Genomic DNA, 19,538 nt, shown 5'->3' on the forward strand with positions numbered 1-19,538 from the left:
TCCCAAATCTGAATTGTTTATGAACTGGCACCCTTGTGAGGTGAAATTCTACCATAATGTTAAAATTAATTGGAAACTTTACCTTCACATTAATAAAGGCTTTATGATGGTGACTGTCACAGAAAGGATTGTGTTTGTCCTTGAGGATGAAACATGTTTGTCCTTGAGAATGAAACATGTCCAGATAAAGAAACATGGTTGAAATGTACAAAAGCATGATGTTGTTCTCTTGAAAATGGCTGAAGGACAAATCAACAGCATTGCGATAAGCAGAGGTGGGCAGTCCGTCGTCGTTGACGGACCACGAATGACGGGAACAGTACAAAAAAATAAAACCCGAATATCAGAACTATGTTTTACACCCGTCATCGGACCAACGGCCACATTTTGCTGGCGGAAATACAAAACAAGTGTTTTCCAGGTTTATCGGGACCCGTAAATTAGAATAAATGCAGTCAACACCTAAATGATTATATATGTGAAGATTCAAAAATCATTTCATTTTCATCCCTCCCAAAAAAATAAAAATACAATTTAAGTGTGATGTTACTTACAGAAAGTTGACATCAGTGACAATTGTGAGTCAGAAGACTTCAACTGAAAAATACCTTTGAGAAAAGTTACGTTGTGATTAAATAATCAGACATTGTACAGCGTCGTTTCCTTGAATGTAGGATAAATATAAATGAAAATGAATCGTGCTGAATCACACTTAGGTTTATCTTATCACATCGCATCAATAAAATTTCTGCCTAAGTATCTTTAAATGCACAACCTCATTGGCTGAGGCCAGGTTTTCCTCAAAGATTAGTGTAGAGCCAAACTTGGAAATTTAGCAAGAACACTGGTTGAGCATTTTTCCTATGAATTAAATATTGCCATCAAGATTGCGCAATAGTCGTCAAAAGCCAGGCGCTTTTTTTCTGTGAAAATATGCTACCGAAACCCTAAAACGCTTTCTGGGCTCGTGCACAATAAACGAACTATGAGTTTTAAACCACGACCATTGCAAAGCTTTCCAGTCAGTGACCAAAATCCCATCCCTCCCTCCACTTGTGTTTTCTATGTGTCACAGCAGCAGGGGTCTGACTAACACGGCGCCAAATGTTTAAGCGTACCTAAACAAAGCGGTTGCCACGACAGAAGCTCCTTTAAAGCCAGTTAACAGAGATCAAGGCATTATGATACACTTGTGTGATCCGAATAGTGCGTGGATGAGCGCCAAGCGCACTGACTCACGTTGCGCGGGGGAAACTTCCCAAAAAAAAAAAAAAAAAAAAGCACCACGCCGCTGGAACCAAGCTAACCGTTGCATTTTTATTTTTTTTACATCTTTCGTCTGCATCCTTTGAACTAAAAACGTCCGATCTATTTCCCAAGCGGCAGAAACACATCATCGCCCATGGCCTCGTTTTCACTCGCCAAACAAACAGCGCAAATAGAGGCCAAATCACGCTTTTAAACTCGTGTTTTTGCCAGGCTCCGTCGCGATCTCAGTCGTCTAGGCAGCCGGGTACGATAAATAACTTTCATACAACTTAGCAAGTTGTGGGCACGGCGTGCAATAAACAAGCCAAACCAATCACGGCAGTTGCGAATCAAAGGTGAAATGAACAGAGGGCTTGAAAACGTAAAGCTCACCTTCAGGTACGTTCAGACGGGCTCGGCTCCCGAGAAATCCATGGCAGCGACACAAAAGCACTCACCGACGTTGCTTAACTTAAAGCCAGCCAACTAGCCAGCTGTGAATGACACACACACGTATGAAGCAAGAAGAGGGAGAAACGTACTACTTCCGCTCTTCACTTTCAAAATAAATCGATCTCTCCGAACTCCCAATTGTTATGACAAGTAATTTGACGTGACGGCATTGTGACATTGTGGTACTACTAAGGTTGTAACATATGCAAGACGTTTACGCTTGTATTATTTTTAGAAAATGATGTAACAACCACTTGTGAAGAAGCAACCAGAGCACGAGGACCGAACCAAGGGAGGTGCATAAGTAGTTTTATTTTTTGTCACGTTTCTGTACTTGAAAACAGGGCTGATGTTTTCTGATTCAAACGGGCCCACTTTAGTTCAGTTTTACTGAAGATAAAAACCCACTATAAATTCCAATAACATGCAAATAAATGTGTTCTATCACATAAAAACTATTTTTCAAGTGTAGGTCGAGTAATCACTAATTGGACTCAGATAGAGGCTGCCATGCTTCACCGCCATGTTTTAGCTACAGAAAGCTGGAGGAAAACCTTGCAAATGTAATTCAGATCACATTTTGGATGTCAGTCTGTGTCTTGTGAGCAGCCAAGCGAGTGCAGGTTTGTATGCCAATCACAAATAAAGCAAGAAGAATAGGAAAAAGAGGGTTTGCATGCCAATCATAGGTAAAAGCAAAAAGGAAGGGAACAAGAAGAGGAAATAGGAAGAGAGTTTTTTAAAAGGAGAGTTCTGCACCACGCAGAAAGCATTAGAAAGTATCACAGCACGGGGCATGACGACCGGTTTGCCTGCGACCCTTGTGAGGATAAGCGGCTCTAGAAAATGGAAGGATGGATGTCTACGGAGAGAGCTGAGGAAAATAAAAAAATCTGAAAAGTGTTGGATTTTCACTATGGAGTCTTTATCGCGCAGTGGTTGTAGCTCCCTCGTTGAGGCCGATGATCTTCGGGGGTAACCGCTGCCTGAAGTGCTGTGATTCTGTGTGCGCTGACGGGATCTTTCAGGCATGCCGATTTTGTTGATAGTGTGCCGGGATCAATGTCGTCAATGTCGTCTGCTTTCTACTTGACTGGTTAGAGTGTATTAAATGGCTCCAAAAGAGTATGCCCCTTACTTATCCTTTTTTGGTGAAAATAAATGTATGTTTATCACAGTGGGAATTAATTATTGGCAAGGAGTCACTTATCGGCACACCGACTGGTCAAACACAGAATATTTGGCTCCACTGGCATATCTTTGTCCATGTTTTGTAGCTTCTGGGCTATTCTTCACTAAACCAATGGTGAATACTGTCTCTCCCACTTGAGCGATGGTGGATATTTAACCCTCAACTCTCTCTCACTCTCTCTCTCTCTCATACTTGTGAAGTATTTTGTACAGACAAGGCAGTGTTGTTCGTTGTCGTATATTAAATTGCTATGACTTCATGAAACCTATTTCAAAACAGACCGTCAGGCAAGAATAGCGGCTAAGCAGTGAATATAGCAACCCAGTTGACCGGAAAATCGACAGAATGCAGGCATAATCACTCCGGGACTGCTTGAAGGAATTTTTTCATCAATAACGTTTTCATTTTACTCCCAGCATTTGAAACTAAATATCTCAACATTCAACTCTTCCTCTGCCACGGTAATGGCATGAGCTAGACTAGAGGCAAGTCAGTTGGCTGTTGGCAGCCAGTTGCAGCTCGTGTTAGTCGAGGTTGGTATTGCATTATTTTTAATAAAAGGAGTGAACGGACTAAACCAGCATCCGAGTCATCCTTGTTCACACATAGGAAAATTACAGTTGTTTTCAAGAAGGAAGTGATTCTTGTAACAGAGTGGGTTAGCGACCGTGAGGCTGGCACAAAGTTTGGGCTAAAGGGCTAATGACCCTCGCATGTCGACCAAGAGCGGAGCCCATAGCTGCCCAAACGAGATAACGAGGCGGTAGTGTTTACATTTATCTCAGCAGAACTCCTTAAAATCTCCCCGACACTCCCTTGCACTCTCGAAATGCTCCGCCCGCTGCGCTGACCTGCTGCACTGCCACTCCCTCTCTCTCGCTCACTCGCACGCCACACTCTAATGATGACGAAATTACGCAAAGATGAGATTTATACCATTTTGCTGAACTTTTTACATTGTCTGCAAATTTTTGGTGCTCCCTGAACAAACAACAGTTTGTCCGATACACCGGCGCATCCTGGTGCATGCTGTCTTTGGGAACTTGCGATATATATTTTTTTGTGTAATTTTGAATGTACTTTTGGGTTTGCAAGATAATTTGGGTTGGTAATAATGAGGATGTCCTTTTCAAAGTTTTTGTTGGTGATTTTTGTCTCCCCATTAATATTAAAAACGATTCAATATGTAAATAAACTTTGCTCCAGATAGGACATGCTTCTCTTTAATGTCATATGAAAACAGCATTCCTCCGATTGGGGATTGCCAAGAAGTGGGTGTATTGTGGCCCGCCATGTCTCATTATTTTGTTGGCTCCGTTGAAATTCAAACAAAGCAACAGTGGTTACATTTTCTTGTCAGACTGTTTTAAAATGTTCGACCCATGATGCAATCAATACATAGAAGAGCTGACTAAGGAAATAGCAGAAATTAATCTTGGCTGATGTTTTCTTCTGTATGAGGCATTAGTGTAATTTTCTTTTCACAAAACAACTTGGTCAAATGCACAACCTACTGCTTTTACGCTCATCTAGAAAACACCTCAATTTAATTTTGAAATAACAATGCAGGAAGAGGCAGAGCTTTACAATGTTTCTCAGAAATTTGATTTCGAGCTATTCCCAGCACTCCAAATTGGTGAGTAAGCATTAAAAAAATTACAAGTGACATGGCCCATGGGGACAGACTAAATTGAAGATGACCATATTTGGACAAACAGGGTTTTCTCCCAACAGTGACAATACTTTGTAATATTTGCTAAAATGAAATATTTACTTGTTACTTATGGACTTGAAGGCATTTCAGAGTCTGCCTTTTAAGCTTTACTTAATTAGGAAGGTGAATGAGCATGTGTGCTTTTACCAGAGTATTTTTACAAAAGTATCTGTACGGTGTGTGACTACTTTTGGCATCCATTAGTTTTTCAAACAATATTTTAACTGGGTGTGTCAGATTAACAGATAAATTGAGATCAATAAATTAGTCATAGTTTATATATATATATATATATATATATATATATATATATATATATATATATATATATATATATATATATATATATATATATATATATATATATATATATATATATTGCTTTCTGTGTGCTGATTCAAAATGTTTTAATGACTCTGGCTTCTTGTGCTTGAGTTGGAGGGCACCTTTGATAAAGGTAACATGATATGCATTCTTTGTAAGAAGTAGCTTGCTTACCACAGGAGCAGGTCAAGTTTAGCCTACCACATAAATGCAAAGCACCCAGAAGAAACTGCAACCACAGTTAACAACAGCAGCTAAGAAGCTGATGGAGTGAGCCATTGTAAAGCTCCTTGACAAACTAAACTTGAGAACGTCCCGTGTTGAGCAAGTCTGTGACAGACAGGATGAACTATGTCTTACTTTAATGTTATTTTCAAATTATTTGGCGATTGATAAAAAATAAATAAATAAATAAAAACAGCAGCATTCCTCTCGGTGGTCGAAACTAAAATTTGCAGCGAGCACGTGGACCTTGTGTCATCTGTTACAAGAATGACAGAAGACACTTTTTTGTCATTGTTTATCAATCTTTTGAACTGCCACAACAACACAGTGCATCTAAAAAAGAAAAGGATTTTTTTCCTAAATCTTTTGGTGAGATAAGAATACTCTCATTCAAATCATTACGGATTTTAATAGTCTTAATATCTAAAAATTTTAATCTCTTGACAGCATGTGTTCATTTCCAGGAGTATGTTCGCCTACATTAAATATTTAAAACATCCCAAGGTAAAATGTTTCTATCAGAATCTAAAAAAAAACTCTAGGTGGAGATAATTATGATATGGTGAAAATAATTATGACATTTTCTTACCGTACATAAGCCTATGAAGTGTCATAAATTGACCAAATTTTAAAAGTGTAGCAGACAGCTTAACTGAATAAAGAACTGCTTCCCGTGCAAGGTTTTTTTCAGCTTGCAGGCTGTTGTTTATATAGTTCTGGTTCATCTCGTACTATCTGTGTGATTAGTCGACTCCGTGATGACTGTTAATCATGCACTCAAAGGAAGCTTTGAAAAACAAGTCATGAAGCGTTCAAAAGGAATTGGATTTTGATGACTGTTACAGAGAGGACATATTTCTTAAAATAGATGCATGGATGGATTTAGAGAAAATGGAAGTACTCTGCATAAAATGGATGCAATTCCTTATTAAATGTGAAATTGTACACCTCAATTCCATTTTGATTATAAATGTCAAATTCATTTTGATTCTGTATGAAGGCAGAATCACAAAAGGCTGTCTTCATACTTATGGCTGCTTTTCTACAGCTATATTGTGGACTAGTTATAAAATAGACACTCAAAGCAGTGACTTGTAGTGGCCATTCAGACACAATATCTAAAATAGCAGTTTATCAACGAGTATAGTTCTCAGTAAACTATTTTAAAGCATTAAAGGGTGTGACCTTATTGGAAACATTGATTCATAGACGAAACTAGATTTCTTCCTGTAACTTTTCACACACTCATTTTTAGTGCCACGCAACTCAAAGTTGATGATGCATATTTGACCAAAAATAATTATGAGGATAACAACAGCATTTCCTCTTCAGCTTAAGTCAGCAATGCATTCTGCAGATACTTTATTTTCATGTTAATGCGACCAAAATGTGCTGATCTGAATACAAACATTCTAAGGTTAGAGTGTGAGTTTTAAATCTAATTGCCTAATGATTAACATTTATCTCAATGGCTCAGTATGATGAGTGCAGGCATTTATTCAATTTTAGCATGTGATTCCTAATGTAAGCTAACGCTGTCTATGACGTAGTTGCGGACTGATACTATAGTAATGTTGGGTTTATGTATGAAAAACGTTTCAAAATAGTATATGGGGTTGAGCCCGATGTTATTTTGATAATTTTCCAACACACAATCTTCTGTCGCTGCTTTGATTACAAATGAGGTGTCTGTTTGTAGAAATAAATACTTCAATTCCCATTTTCAAGCAAATGTTAACAGCATCGAGAGAACAAGCTATTGCACAGAAACAATTCTGAATGCTCTGTTTAAGGAAACCCAACACTCCAGCCCACCGAGACCAATTCTAAGAATGCTGAACTCTCTGCAAAACATACAATTTAATCGGTTCTCAGCATGGCAACATAATATACTGCATACACTGGTAACATGAGGTTTGTAAATTTCCTCTGCACATCCTGCTTACTGTGTTTGTCATGAAAGAAGAAATGTGTTGCAACATATGCATGATTTCTCTTCCGGTGACTAGAATAATCACCATGTTAAATCGACACACCCAACGAACTGATGGCCAACTTTCTGTCTGACTGAATGGATTTCAGTCAAATTCAAAAAGTTCGGAAGCCCATTTTAAAAATGCATGAAGGCAGCTTCCATGCGTGATATGGATTAATGCCACTGGAGAGGTTATGTGCCCTTGGGGTAACTGAGAATGAAAAAACTGTGATGGGCTTGTCTTGAGGCATTTACAAAAAACACAGACCATGAAGGTATTAAAGAAATCTAACCATTTTTCACAGAGAAAAAAAATAACACGGGTATGTGAATGAATGGCAGATCTTATTGTACGGTTGACCTTTTTTATTGTTTTTTTTTTAAATACATTTGTATTCAGAACAGTGCCACCTGCTGTCATAAAAGTGGAGAGGAGGGACCAAACACTAAAGCAGAGTGATACTCACTCGAGCTCACTGCAATGCAGCATTAAAACGCTGCATAGTGCTCATCTTTGCACCAATGCAAATGGTCTTTTGGGAATTTAAAGAGTTGGCATCATTTGTCTCTGCAGAAAACTTTCCCCGCGGGGTGTGACTGAACAGAACCGTGACACCATGACATATGACATCTGATAAAGCCAACTGGCAGGCTTGTGCGGTCATTGCAAGTTGACAAGAGCCACGATTCATCACACCAACATGTTTTAAAGTGTGACACCCATGACAGCTTACATTAGGAATCGGGCTATTAAAATTTTGTTGTGTGTTCTAATGCTCCCAAGTTGCACAATAGAGCGGTCAAAAATCTCTGCTACTCGTTGTTGCAGTATGAAACCATGGCCATCAGAAAACCTTCATTACCTTTGTAGTACAGTAAATGGAAATAAATGCAAAACGGAAGTCGATCAACCAACAATCAAATCTAAAAACTATTATCTACCGAGCCTCTTACAAAATATGGAAGCCTTGCAAATGTGTTGGAGACTGTCACCAAGTTTTAAAAAAATATATTACAATCAAAAAACATTAAAGGGAAATTAAAGTCCAAAATTTTCTTCACATGCCATCTAACTAGTCTAAACATGGTAATGTGATCAGTTATGTGTTTGTGAAATATGAATTGAACAGCAAAACCACACCGCACAAAAAGCTCAGCTATCTAACTTCATATGACCAAACCCAGAACACGTGAGCCAAGAAAGGTTTGTTTTTTTTAATTACCTTTCAAAACATGAAATTCAGACATAACCATTTCATTATGCATAAATCAAAGATGTACCTACAGTGAGTCTCTTCAAATGAATACTAAACTTCAGGTAAGCTTTGAATACAGTATTTCTTTCTTCTTTTATTAATGATGGCAACTTATTATCTCTGTAGACATATTGTACGAAGCAGCCAGGACATCAATAGTCATTTTATTTAGTATCATTTTGTTGCGCTTTAACTATTTAAATACTTGCTGTCTTCAACAACTCTTTCCTACTGATAACAACAATGTGTTTCATTGTATTATTATTTTCCCAATATTTGTTTATTGTCTAATACAGTGGTCAAATTGCATGATGGTTAAAAATATTGACTATAACAGCTAAAAAGTTTCGTGAGAGTCACACGTAGTCTGATTATTTAGTGAATTAATAGTAACTTTTAATTTCCATACCTTCATTCACAAATATAACATTTCAGATCAAACATCTTTTTTTTTCAAGGACTCAGCAGCTTGTTTGGTCCGTAACATGTCAGAAAAAGGGCACAAATCTTGATCAATGTCTTTTATCCGCACAAACACTAATAGTCGGTCGGTTTCACAAAGGACTTAAAAAAAAAAAAATCTGATAATATAGAGAGTCAAGAGGCTGAAATTCTGAGGATTTTGACGATTTTAGGTCCCTGGAAGTAATTATTGTTTTATCTAGTCATAGATTATTTACTGATCAAATATTTTAAATCCACCCGTATTCCTGACTATCTCCCTTAGATGTTTAACTATATTTTTATTCAAGTCATCTTCCAGGGTGGTGCAGTTATTTAAGATGCCTACCAGTGAGATGAAACTTAAAACTTCACATGAAATTAGATGCAGCAGTCTACTGCTGCTCCAACAAACATAGTAAGCCCTAGATTGCAGCGCTGAGGAAATGACATGAGCTCCTGTTTGCTGCTGCTGTCATAAAAGTCTTGTCAGCGGTGCTGCACCCTGGAGGTTTTAAATGATAATTGCAGCGACGTGCTTTGGGAGCTTTGTTCACGTCCCCTTCTCCGGAAGCGTTTTAATGCCGCCATGAATAGTGAATGGGGCATTTTAAAGTTCATCCCCAAATAAATTTTAGAAATGAGACGGCACCAACTTTAAAAAGACATAAAGAGATGATCCCTTTTGCTACACTTTGAGTATGCTTCATCAGGGCTTTGACGTGAGCGTTAAGGTGGAGGAGACACGGAAGATCTGAGGCAGCATGTTGCTTAACTGGTAGAACATTTCTTCTGAAATACTCTGTCAACATAAAGACACACACATAAATAGTCAGTGAGAAATGCGGGCTGCAAGTTAAATACTGAATATTAGCCATGACACAAAACTGTATCTTGTGTGGGGAGGTGAAAACAAATTTGAGGTATTTTTCTTGTGGAGGGACTTAAGGGAAGGCTGAATGATCTATGTTAGGTATGACTACAACAGAGGGCATACAGAGTGATTAGAAGACACCGTCACATGAGAATGTTAACTATTGATTGGGATCAACAAAACACACAACTAGAACACTATATTTAGTCACTTTGAAGGCACAATGTTGTTTCAAGTAAGCTATTTGCAATCCCGTCTGAGCATGGGGATGGCAGGAAGCTGATTTGGTTGGAGCATTTGATGCCGCTGGTTTTATTGGCTTACGGTGTCAACACCGCTCTACGCTATAGGTTCAGCTGTCTCTCAAACCACACAACCCATAGGTATAAACATTCTGCAACGCCAAAAATAAAATGTCATGTGTTACAAGGCGGGCAGGTCCAAAAGACTTTTTGAGAATGTGCGGCCAAATCGTGCAGAAGCATCTGAACCTTGTGGTGACATTGTTAATCCATAACAATGGGATGCGGATTTCAAGGTAAATTTGCATCAGTACTGACAGCTGCATGTAAATCCCGAAGCTTATCATGCATGTACACGGATGACGATCTAAGCTTACATTTATCGCACAGTGTAAACACGGGTAGTGGCAATGTAAGGCTCTCTAATATATACTTTATGGCGAGCTTTTTAAAACACTCAAAAGTAATGTGCTGCAAAGCCAGGTGTGCTTGTGGACACGTTCAGTATACATTTTGCTTGAATAGACAGAGATCTTTTCTGGCAGACAACAATTAAAAGGTAGCTTGCACATTCACTTGTGTCAACATGACATTCAGATATGTCTGATAATTGCTGTGGTTAAGGCACTCAACTTTGATTTTGAGATTTTTAAGTTATTGGTTCTAGACAACATAAGCAAGATGGACTTAGAAGACTGCTGGGGGACTGGAGGAAGCCACTAGGGCCCGACCAATGAGGATTTATTTTTTTTTTTTTAGGCTGATACAAATTTTTGGCAGAAAAGATATGCGTATTACTGATTAAGCAGACCATTTACTGTATTTAAAAAAATATAGTGAATAAAACAGCATTTGTTCCCTCCCAATGCATTTCTATAGGTGTCGATTATAAACAAATTTTCACTATTCTCAGGCCAGCTTTGACCTATTCTCCGTGAACAGAAGGGGTAAACACTAAATATAACGTTAAATCAGTTTTAAAAACTTCTTTTTTCAGTTGACAGAATGCATTGCGTGGCACAACCCATTAATTTATTAGCACATTAATTCTTGTCATATCTGTTACTTGTAGTTGAATGCTTTATTTTGTTGTTTTGGCCATAACTGGCCAATTAAATCAGTTGTGTCCTAGTTGGCACAAGCGTTTCCTGTGAAACTGCAATGGCCATGGTGATTTATCATGTTACGTGATGCGTTCATATGGGATGTATAGAACAAGGCCCTGCAACTGCAAAATAAGACAAAGTAAATGCATCTCACCCTTGGCACAAGGAACTGTACAGTGCGGGATATGCCTCCATCCCATGAGGCCATCTCCATCATGAAACCTGCCAATAAATTGATAATGAGAAGGAGACTCACCCACGAAAAAAAAAAACAGCTATTCAAGGGCTGTGCAATATTTAGACCTGCACATGTCTATGTCTGTACAAACACAATTGAATGGTTCAGAGAAGACAACATGAGGTGAGGCAAATCTTCAAAAAGGGGCTTACGCAATAGCAAAATTGGATCACTACAAAGTACAAACATCAGATTATCTCTTGTAACTACTGTAACCTTTCCACGGTGCGCTACCTGTGCTCAGCCTTAATAATATAGTATTTTCTTGTACCTTGTAGTCATGTTCATCTGACACCATGTTTGATGTAAACTAGTGGTTTTCAAACTCCCCTTCAATAATGTACTCTCTTTGATTTTTTTTTTTTCCAGCCAAGTAACCCCTCACTAGCGCCAAGTATTTTTGGAGGGGGAAAAAAAGCAAACTTTGAAATGTACTGCTGTGCCGCCGATGTCTGAGTTTCTTAAACTTTGGAACGGCATGTGTTGCGGTATCTTTAAACATATTTAATTCAGCATATCCAGGAGACAGACCGTGTAACAGCATCTGTTTCATTGTCTTTTTACTGTCCACCGGCAAATTGTGTTACTAAAGACAATGTGCTTCTGTATAAAAATTAACGTTTTGAAAAGCACCCACTATAGCACAATTCAGCAATAATTGCATTCATGTTCAAATTGATTTGCTCTTAATTTGAAAAAACAAAACAAAACAATATACTGTTCCTGTCATGGCATTAAAAATCATTAAGTAACACTTATTGATACTTGCAGTAACCCAACTAAAATCTCACAGATATAAATGACACTTTTTATTCTCCATTGTTTTGTTAACCTGTCGGTTTCTGAATGATGCATTCAATGTAGCATGGTTTTTACAGCCACTTACAACAACCACAACCTTTACTATTTTGAAGTGGAAAAAACTACCGCAACCAAATTGCAGCAAGCAGAACTTGTATTGCATTGTGGAAAATTGGCATATATTTAGAGGATGCAGCTCTCACCATATTATTATAAATGTGAAAAAAAGTGAACACATACATACTGTACATATACTGACTCATCTTTTCTGATGTTATAGATACACAAGTAGTTTTAACATTTGTACCTTTCACACACTTGAAAACCAGCTCAGCTCTCTTCAAACACCATGGTATTGTCATTTCCTGTAGAGAGGGAGCAAAATGAAAAAGTCTAGGTAAAACATAATAAAGGTTGTGTGTCTGCTTGTGAGACTTCCTTTTTATCAACCCTTTCCATCCATTTTCTATCACTTTTGTCCTCATTAGGGTTGCAGGGGATATAGAGGCTTCTTTTGGGTAAGAAGTTAAGGGTACAACCTGGACTGGTCGCAGGCCAATCACATGGCCCATAAATGCAGGCAAATAATCATTCCCTTCTATCAGCATAGTAAAGCCTTCATTGAATCTAATATGCATAGCTCATGCTGATGTGTCACGTGTACATATGATTAATAAAAATATAAAAAAAGTCAAACAGTGGAGTGTTCTGTAAACAAAACAGAAGCAGCAGCTGATGGGTGGAATGTATTCAGGTTAGCTATATTTATAATTCATTGTTGTGGAAGCAGATTTTTTTTTCTTTGGGGGGAGGGGGCAGGCAAGCAGAACACAAATATTGAAGTACACAGATGTTTTGTTTCCAAAAGTAGCTCACTAAACTTGTTTTGAAAACACTCTTTGAAATGTAGTTTCCAGTTCTTCTTCTGTGTTCTTTTTTTCCCTCAAGTGCTTAAAGTTACAAAAAAGGAAAGGCAGCTTTTTGTCAAATACTTGTCGGTAATTCAAACACACCACCTCAATTAAAGTCAACAAACAAGAAAGGGCCTGTAAAATATGCGGCAATGTTTGCTAAACTGCGCTGATTTAATGCAAAATCAGAAGCCACCAATTCTAACTCAACAGGTTTGTGGAACCTTAAATTGCTACAAGTACTCAGTTAAGAAAACAAAAAGACTTGAACCAAAAAGCAATAAAGAAAGTATACAGGGCATGTTCGGGCATGAAATCAGATCAGCCAGGGGTTTGTTAAAACTTTGCTTTTAATCTTAATAAATACTTGCTTTGTTATCTTTTATTTTGTTAAGTATTAGATGGCAGGTCCTAAACATACTCTGAAGTCATCAGGTTCAGTCCATGCAACTCCATTTACCTCTGACATGTCATGCACTAGCAGTAGCGGCACTGTGACAGTGGTTACATCATGTGTGCAGCAGACTTTCAGAATGTTCCTCAGGCCCATGATGGCCGGATCCCTGGCCGTGATGTTCCCTGAACGCACGTTGTCATCCACACACAGGTGGAAGACAACATGGACCTCGGACAGGTTGGAGTGTCGTGAGACATAAAACTCGCCTTGGCAAACACAAGGTAGTGTGTAAAACATATGAAGGTATTCAACATGATTGTGAATTTACACTAATGAAGGAAATATAAATAATTCACCTGGTAAGATATTTGAAGGATTTCTTTCAACGTTTTTACTTTTATCCTCGCTTCCATTCTTGGGTAGCTCTGCAAGGATATTGATATGAATAAATGAACACATTATATAGACAGATGAAACATGCTAGAAAACACTTTTCCGAAGGCCAATTTCAACCAATATCAATATTAAAAATAATTTGGAATGTTATGTAATAAAGTACAGTACTGCAATTTTATGGTAAGATATGTGCTAAAATGATGCGGTGAAAAAAAAAAATATTTTTTAAATAGAATACCTTTGTCATTGTACAGATATACTGTATACAACAAAATTGGGAGCACTGGTCTAATAGGTGGGTATTAATATGAAAAAATGATTTCACAAGCAAATTCCATGCACAGGTTAAGGCATACTAATTATACTGGAGGAATACTCATGTACTGGTTTCACAAAACGGTCTCACCAGGTTGATCTTTATGCTTGCTGCTCCGCTGGGCTCTGGCAAAGAGAACCACCTGCTGCACCTCCTCCAGCTGCTCTTCCAGGGAAGGAAAGTGGAAGTCTGTGCACTCTTTGGCCACAGTTGCAAAATCTAGATCAATGCAGAGAGTAAAATTTTCATTACATTGTGTGATCCTGAATACAAGAAAGTTACACCAGGGTTCTGAAATGGTTACCTAAACACATGCCCAAAACACTTAAGAGTCTTAAATTGATTGAGCCATCTTTCAAATTGTTGATTTTTAAAATGACACATTGATTGAATTTGACATACTGCCTAGGCCTAGATGTACAAATAAAATTAACGGCATTCAATTTCTAACCTCTCTTGATGCCACTGTAGGAATTGACTCTGTTATCAACCAGCAGTACCAGACCGCAAAGTGATGACGAATAGAGCGAAAGAGCCGTTTGGAGACGCCTTAACTTTGCTCCACTACTGCCATGACGGCGATGCTCACAAAAGCCCAACACATCTGCCCGTACCAGTCGCAGGTTATGCATCGTCTTCAATTGTGCTCCTAATGAAAACAAGTACGGAAAATAAGGTAAGTAACTGTAGGTAAGTAAGTAAGGTCACTGTAGGTCAAGGACACTATGTGTTGCATGACATTTTGCTCTAACATGTCTTCCTCCAATCTTCCATTTGTTCAATGTTTTCTCAGTGTAGAGTGAAACACGAATATATAAAACTGCATACATTAATGTTTCCCATGGGGGATTCTATTGACGATGATACACCAAAATTTAAATGTTGAGGTTTTCTCAAAGTCAAGCACTTACCTAGATGAATAGTGAAGCTTTCTTCCATTTGAGGCTGGTCCTCAAACATCCTGCCAGCAGAGTCCGAAGGTTCTGACAGCTGGCTAGACTGCACTTTAATCTCCTCACTGGATGGCATGCAAATTGATAATAGCAGTGTTTCAAAAGTGTCAACACAGTTTATAAATTTAAACACAACATGCGGATGCAAATACAAACATACTTAATTTGACTGCTGTTGTTGGATTTCTGCAGGTCCTGGTGTAGTTTAATGACCCACTCTTGATATTCTTGCTTTTGAATACAAGTCACTTGCTTCAGTTCGGTGACCCACTTGTTCTCCAGCACCTATTTAAAGACAACCGAGGAACTGAAAAGGCAAGGACTCATACTTTGATTACATAACTATTAGTATGACTGAAAATCTCTTGTCCTTTTTTTTTTTTTTTTACCTGCTGTGCATCAAAGTGCTGGGATGCTACCTCATTCACATCATGGTCACTTAATGTATTTCCCAACTGATGCATCACTTTATCCATTTCCACGGCTTGTCTAACACACGGGGAAAATGAAAGCATTTGAATGACTGAAAAAAATACAAGCATAATGCAAACTGGCTGATTTTTTTTTTTTAAATGGAGACCATGTATTGTATTGTCTTCAAATGTATAAGATTGTTTTTTTTTTTTTTTGTTTTTTTTTAACACAATACCATCCCTAGTGTTTCTGCCTATCCAGTTAGACCAATAGCAGAATTACCAAATTTTGCATTTCAATAGGAAAATATATGTATGGTGTTATCCTAACTGCCTCAAAGTAACAAGGTCCTGGGTTTGAAATTTCAGCTTCGGCCGTCATGTCTGGAGTTTCCATGCCCTGCCTTGCTAGCATGGGTTTTCTTGGTTACATTGGCTTCCTCCCACATCCCCGTAACGTGCATGTTGTGTAACTGAAGACTGTTTTATTTTGAACATATTCTTTTTTGTAGAGAGTCGAGAGTGCTTCTGCTCAAAAAACACAAAAAGATTACCTTGACAATGATCTCTAATTGGTTTATTAGAACTTTTATGTATCAAAAGTAGCCATGGAATGAATTTCTGGTTATTTGTGAGTACTTGCACTGGTATCAGTATAGAAAAAAGATAATGGACACCTATTGTATTAGCTACAAGTATTTTAAGAAGTTTCTATCATATTTTTAACTTCCTAATTACAGCTAAATGGAGGGAAATTGCGGGAAATGCACTTTTAAAGTGACCATTACATGGGAGGAATTCCATCCTCTAAAACATTAACCTCTCTTGTATCTTCTTGAGCTCCATATCTCTCTCGCTGATAAGCTCGGAGATACGGACAAAGTAATTGTGCTCCAGATTGAGAAGCGTATCAGAGGCAGGAGAATGGATCAATTCATGGTAAACATCTGCAAAGTCCTCATCCCAACTGGGCTCCTCAGGTCGAGCATGCTCTAGCGTGGTCTAAAAATTGTCACAGAGAAAAAGAAATAAAAGGGTTACTATGAATCTTGAATGCTTGTCTTTGAAGTAAAAATGTCATTAAACTTGTTGTCGTTTAGATGCACCTTGTGGAAGATGTGAGCTGTGTCTGCATTAAAAGATTAAAATGAGAAAATAAATGGAGAGCAGTTACCTCATTTTATGTAATAATCTACTAAGAAAATTCAAGCAATGGATGGACCACATCCATGAATAGAAAAGAAGCAGAACACCTCTATTTATACTTGCTCCGGAATCACGGAGGACACTGGAAGACCTCCATGGTTATTTTTGAAGGACTGCTGTAAAAGCTAGGGCTAGTCTTAAATGTTTGAGTGCGGAAGGCAAGAAAAGCCTGACAGTTCAAGTTGACACAGGCTGACAAGGTGGCCAAGATATTTATACTCTTGAACTTTTTTAAACATATGAAATAAAACCACTGAAAAGAAACACACTCATCAGGAAAGTGAAACTGAAAATGTAACAAAAAGGGTTAAGTAATAACTTTCTAAGTACTAAAAAGTACAAAAAGTTTGTCAAAGCACTTTACAACACTGCATCTGCTCCCACTATTTTAAGGATCCATAGTTTGACCACAGGATATTGATAGCAGGGATAGCGGACAAGGCAATGTTACAGCCTTATGAAAGATTGCTTTGAATGTAAATTAATGTGATGTAATTTTGAATGTAAAATGGCTCTAAACAAACAATCTTGTGTTTTAGGCATGATGTATCTGTAGTTATCTGTGTCCTCACCTCCACATAGGCTTTGGTCCATGCATTGACGAGCTGATTTACATCTACATGTCCCATTGTTAGTCTTTGCAGCGCCAGTTCTGCCTCCCTATCATAATCCAGAATGGTCTCCTTCTCAATGAAGTCGGACAGGGACAGCTTCAGTTCTACCAAAGAAGCATTTTAAAAACAACAACAATCATTTGAAACTGTGTTTTGTAAATTGATTGCAAACTGCAAGCCTTGTCTAAACTCATGAGGGTCATGGGTGAGCTAGATCCTCTTCCTATACATGGGACTGATTGCCAGTCAATCACAAGGCACACAACCAGACAGACAAGCATTCCATATGTTCATAACCATCAATGAGTGAAACCTGAACCTACCCTGACTGCACAGAGGGCAAGTCTAAAGTACCACTACATCAAAGGTGTCTAGAGCAGATGGTAATAAAAGCAAAACTGGACTCCCTCCCACTGTGGTACAACTGGTTTCTACATAGCAAAGACATCTCACCATTTTCAATGTAGCAGGGTATTTTATGTAGCAACATCAAACGTCCATGAAGGTCGCTGATGTTCTCATGAACAGGAAACTGCAAAGGTACTTTGAGAACACAGTTGTGTTTCCCTGCCTTGAACTCAAACACAAACTCCTTCTCAGTCGTGGTGTTTGCTTTTCCTTTTATTTTCTTCATGGTCTTGACTAAAAATAATATTAATAAAGACAAAAAGGGCAGTAGCATTAGATTTGAATGAAAATTGTGTTAATACCAACCTAATTGTGTTGCTGGTTTTGTTTTTTGTTTTGTTGTTGTTGTTTTTTTGTTTTTTTCCTTTGCAACTATGCTTGTTCCCCGTGGGTAACTATATCATCATTAATCTCATACAATATCAGCCTGTTGAGATAAAGACAAATCCTCGTTAGACAAGACATGCAAAATAACATCACAGAAAATAGCATCTTCTTTAACCCGTTTAAATGCCTTCATTAATCTCTCAAGCCTGAACAATGCAAAAATATGACAAATTAATAATAACTAAAAGCCTAAAAATATCATTTTTAAATCAAACAATAGTAAGTGTTCTGCGTGGAGTTCTACTTCATATGAATGATGCGATCGGTACTGGACTAGAAAAACCACGTTTGCAGGTTATTTTTGTATACCGTCAGACAAATGCCTAAGAAGAATGTCTAAAGAAAAGCTCCTCGCATTTAAAGCTCTAATGAACTTCTCTGTGAGTTTGAGAACATATTAAATGCAATGGGTTTGTGATGTGTATTTACCCGTGTTTTCCTTCCTGGTAGGTGTCAGCTGACAGCTTCTAGCCGAGCGTGTGACAGTAAACGCACTTTCGGCATTTTCTGAAAATTATGTTTTAAATTTCCTCTGAATATTTGACACATTTCAACGGTAATTCAGGTTTAAATTATTTATCTTATTTATTTATTTGCATTATATTATGGCACACGGTTTAATATCGGTACTTTTTGAATTACCCTATGGGTAAATTCCACGGACATTATTGCCCTCTCGTGGACATTTCTTTAAGTACAGTATCGAATACAAATGGATATTAACCATTGACTAAATATAATTGTATTAGTTAAAAAAAAAGAAAAAGAAAAAAAAAGACAATTACAGTATACCAGTTTCTATTCAGTTTAATTTTTGGATATCCAATTAAAATGGGGAGATCGTTATTCTCATTATTATTATTATTATTATTATTATTATTATTATTATTATTATTATTATTATTATTATTATTATTATTATTATTATTATTGTTGTTGTTGTTGTTACTACTACGACTACAAATAATAATAATAATAATAATAATAATAATAATAATAATAATAATAATAATAATGATGATGATGATGATGATGATGATGATGATGATGATGATGATGATGATGATGATGATGAAAACATATAAACTATTGTGCCGTATTTGCAAAAAGATTTGCAGAAATTTTAGGAATGGCCTTCATTCTCCAAACATTATTGGAAAATTCATCCATCCATTGTCTGTAGCTTCTTGTCCTCACTAGGGTCGCTGGCTTGCTGTTGAAAGCAAGTAGGCATGGGACACCCTGGAGGCTTGACCGGTTGCCAGCCCAATTGTTTGGCACACAGTAACAACAACCATACACGCACCCAATCACACTTAAGGACAATTTAGTACGTCTGATACACCTGCTATGCATGTTTTGGAAGTGTGGGAGGAAGCCGAAGTGCAAGGGGGGATGCCAAGTAGCAAGTTTGCCCAAGGGAACTAAAACGTAACTTTTAGTGGTAA

General features: G+C 37.7%; 2 protein-coding genes across 7 annotated transcripts in view; both read right to left on the bottom strand.

The window, feature by feature from the left end:
• Positions 1 to 5,874, bottom strand: part of LOC148422137 (solute carrier family 45 member 3) — a 33,747-nt gene extending 27,873 nt beyond the window's left edge. Inside the window, exon 1 of one of the 2 annotated variants that reach the window (XM_088418388.1) lies at positions 5,746 to 5,874. The gene's annotated coding sequence lies outside the window, so the exon portion shown is untranslated. Of the gene's footprint in view, positions 1 to 1,641; positions 1,763 to 5,745 lie in introns of those variants that run through there. The other variant, XM_088418387.1, reaches the window with a different exon arrangement.
• A 2,457-nt stretch (positions 5,875 to 8,331) lies between these two features.
• ferry3 (FERRY endosomal RAB5 effector complex subunit 3) lies at positions 8,332 to 18,559 on the bottom strand. 5 transcript variants are annotated; one of them, XM_088418105.1, is made up of 15 exons: positions 18,520 to 18,559; positions 18,010 to 18,130; positions 17,749 to 17,937; positions 17,254 to 17,399; positions 16,296 to 16,477; positions 15,452 to 15,551; positions 15,223 to 15,347; positions 15,021 to 15,127; positions 14,561 to 14,758; positions 14,200 to 14,328; positions 13,754 to 13,822; positions 13,461 to 13,663; positions 12,397 to 12,454; positions 11,205 to 11,272; positions 8,332 to 9,630 (listed from the first exon to the last, which is right to left on the bottom strand). In XM_088418105.1, the coding sequence occupies exons 3-15, from the start codon at positions 17,927 to 17,929 to the stop codon at positions 9,538 to 9,540; spliced, it is 1,659 nt and encodes a 552-aa protein (XP_088274231.1). In that variant the 5' UTR covers positions 17,930 to 17,937; positions 18,010 to 18,130; positions 18,520 to 18,559; the 3' UTR covers positions 8,332 to 9,537. The 5 variants fall into 5 exon arrangements, with proteins under 5 accessions (XP_088274231.1, XP_088274229.1, XP_088274230.1 ...); XM_088418103.1 differs by having other exon boundaries at positions 17,749 to 18,130; XM_088418104.1 differs by lacking the exon at positions 18,010 to 18,130 and having other exon boundaries at positions 18,520 to 18,552.
• Between the last annotated feature and the right edge of the window lie 979 nt (positions 18,560 to 19,538).

The sequence above is a fragment of the Hippichthys cyanospilos genome, chromosome 6 (genome assembly GCF_059441005.1).
Source record: "Hippichthys cyanospilos isolate Australia breed blue-spotted pipefish chromosome 6, RoL_Hcya_1.0, whole genome shotgun sequence".
Classification (NCBI taxonomy): Eukaryota; Metazoa; Chordata; class Actinopteri; order Syngnathiformes; family Syngnathidae; genus Hippichthys; species Hippichthys cyanospilos.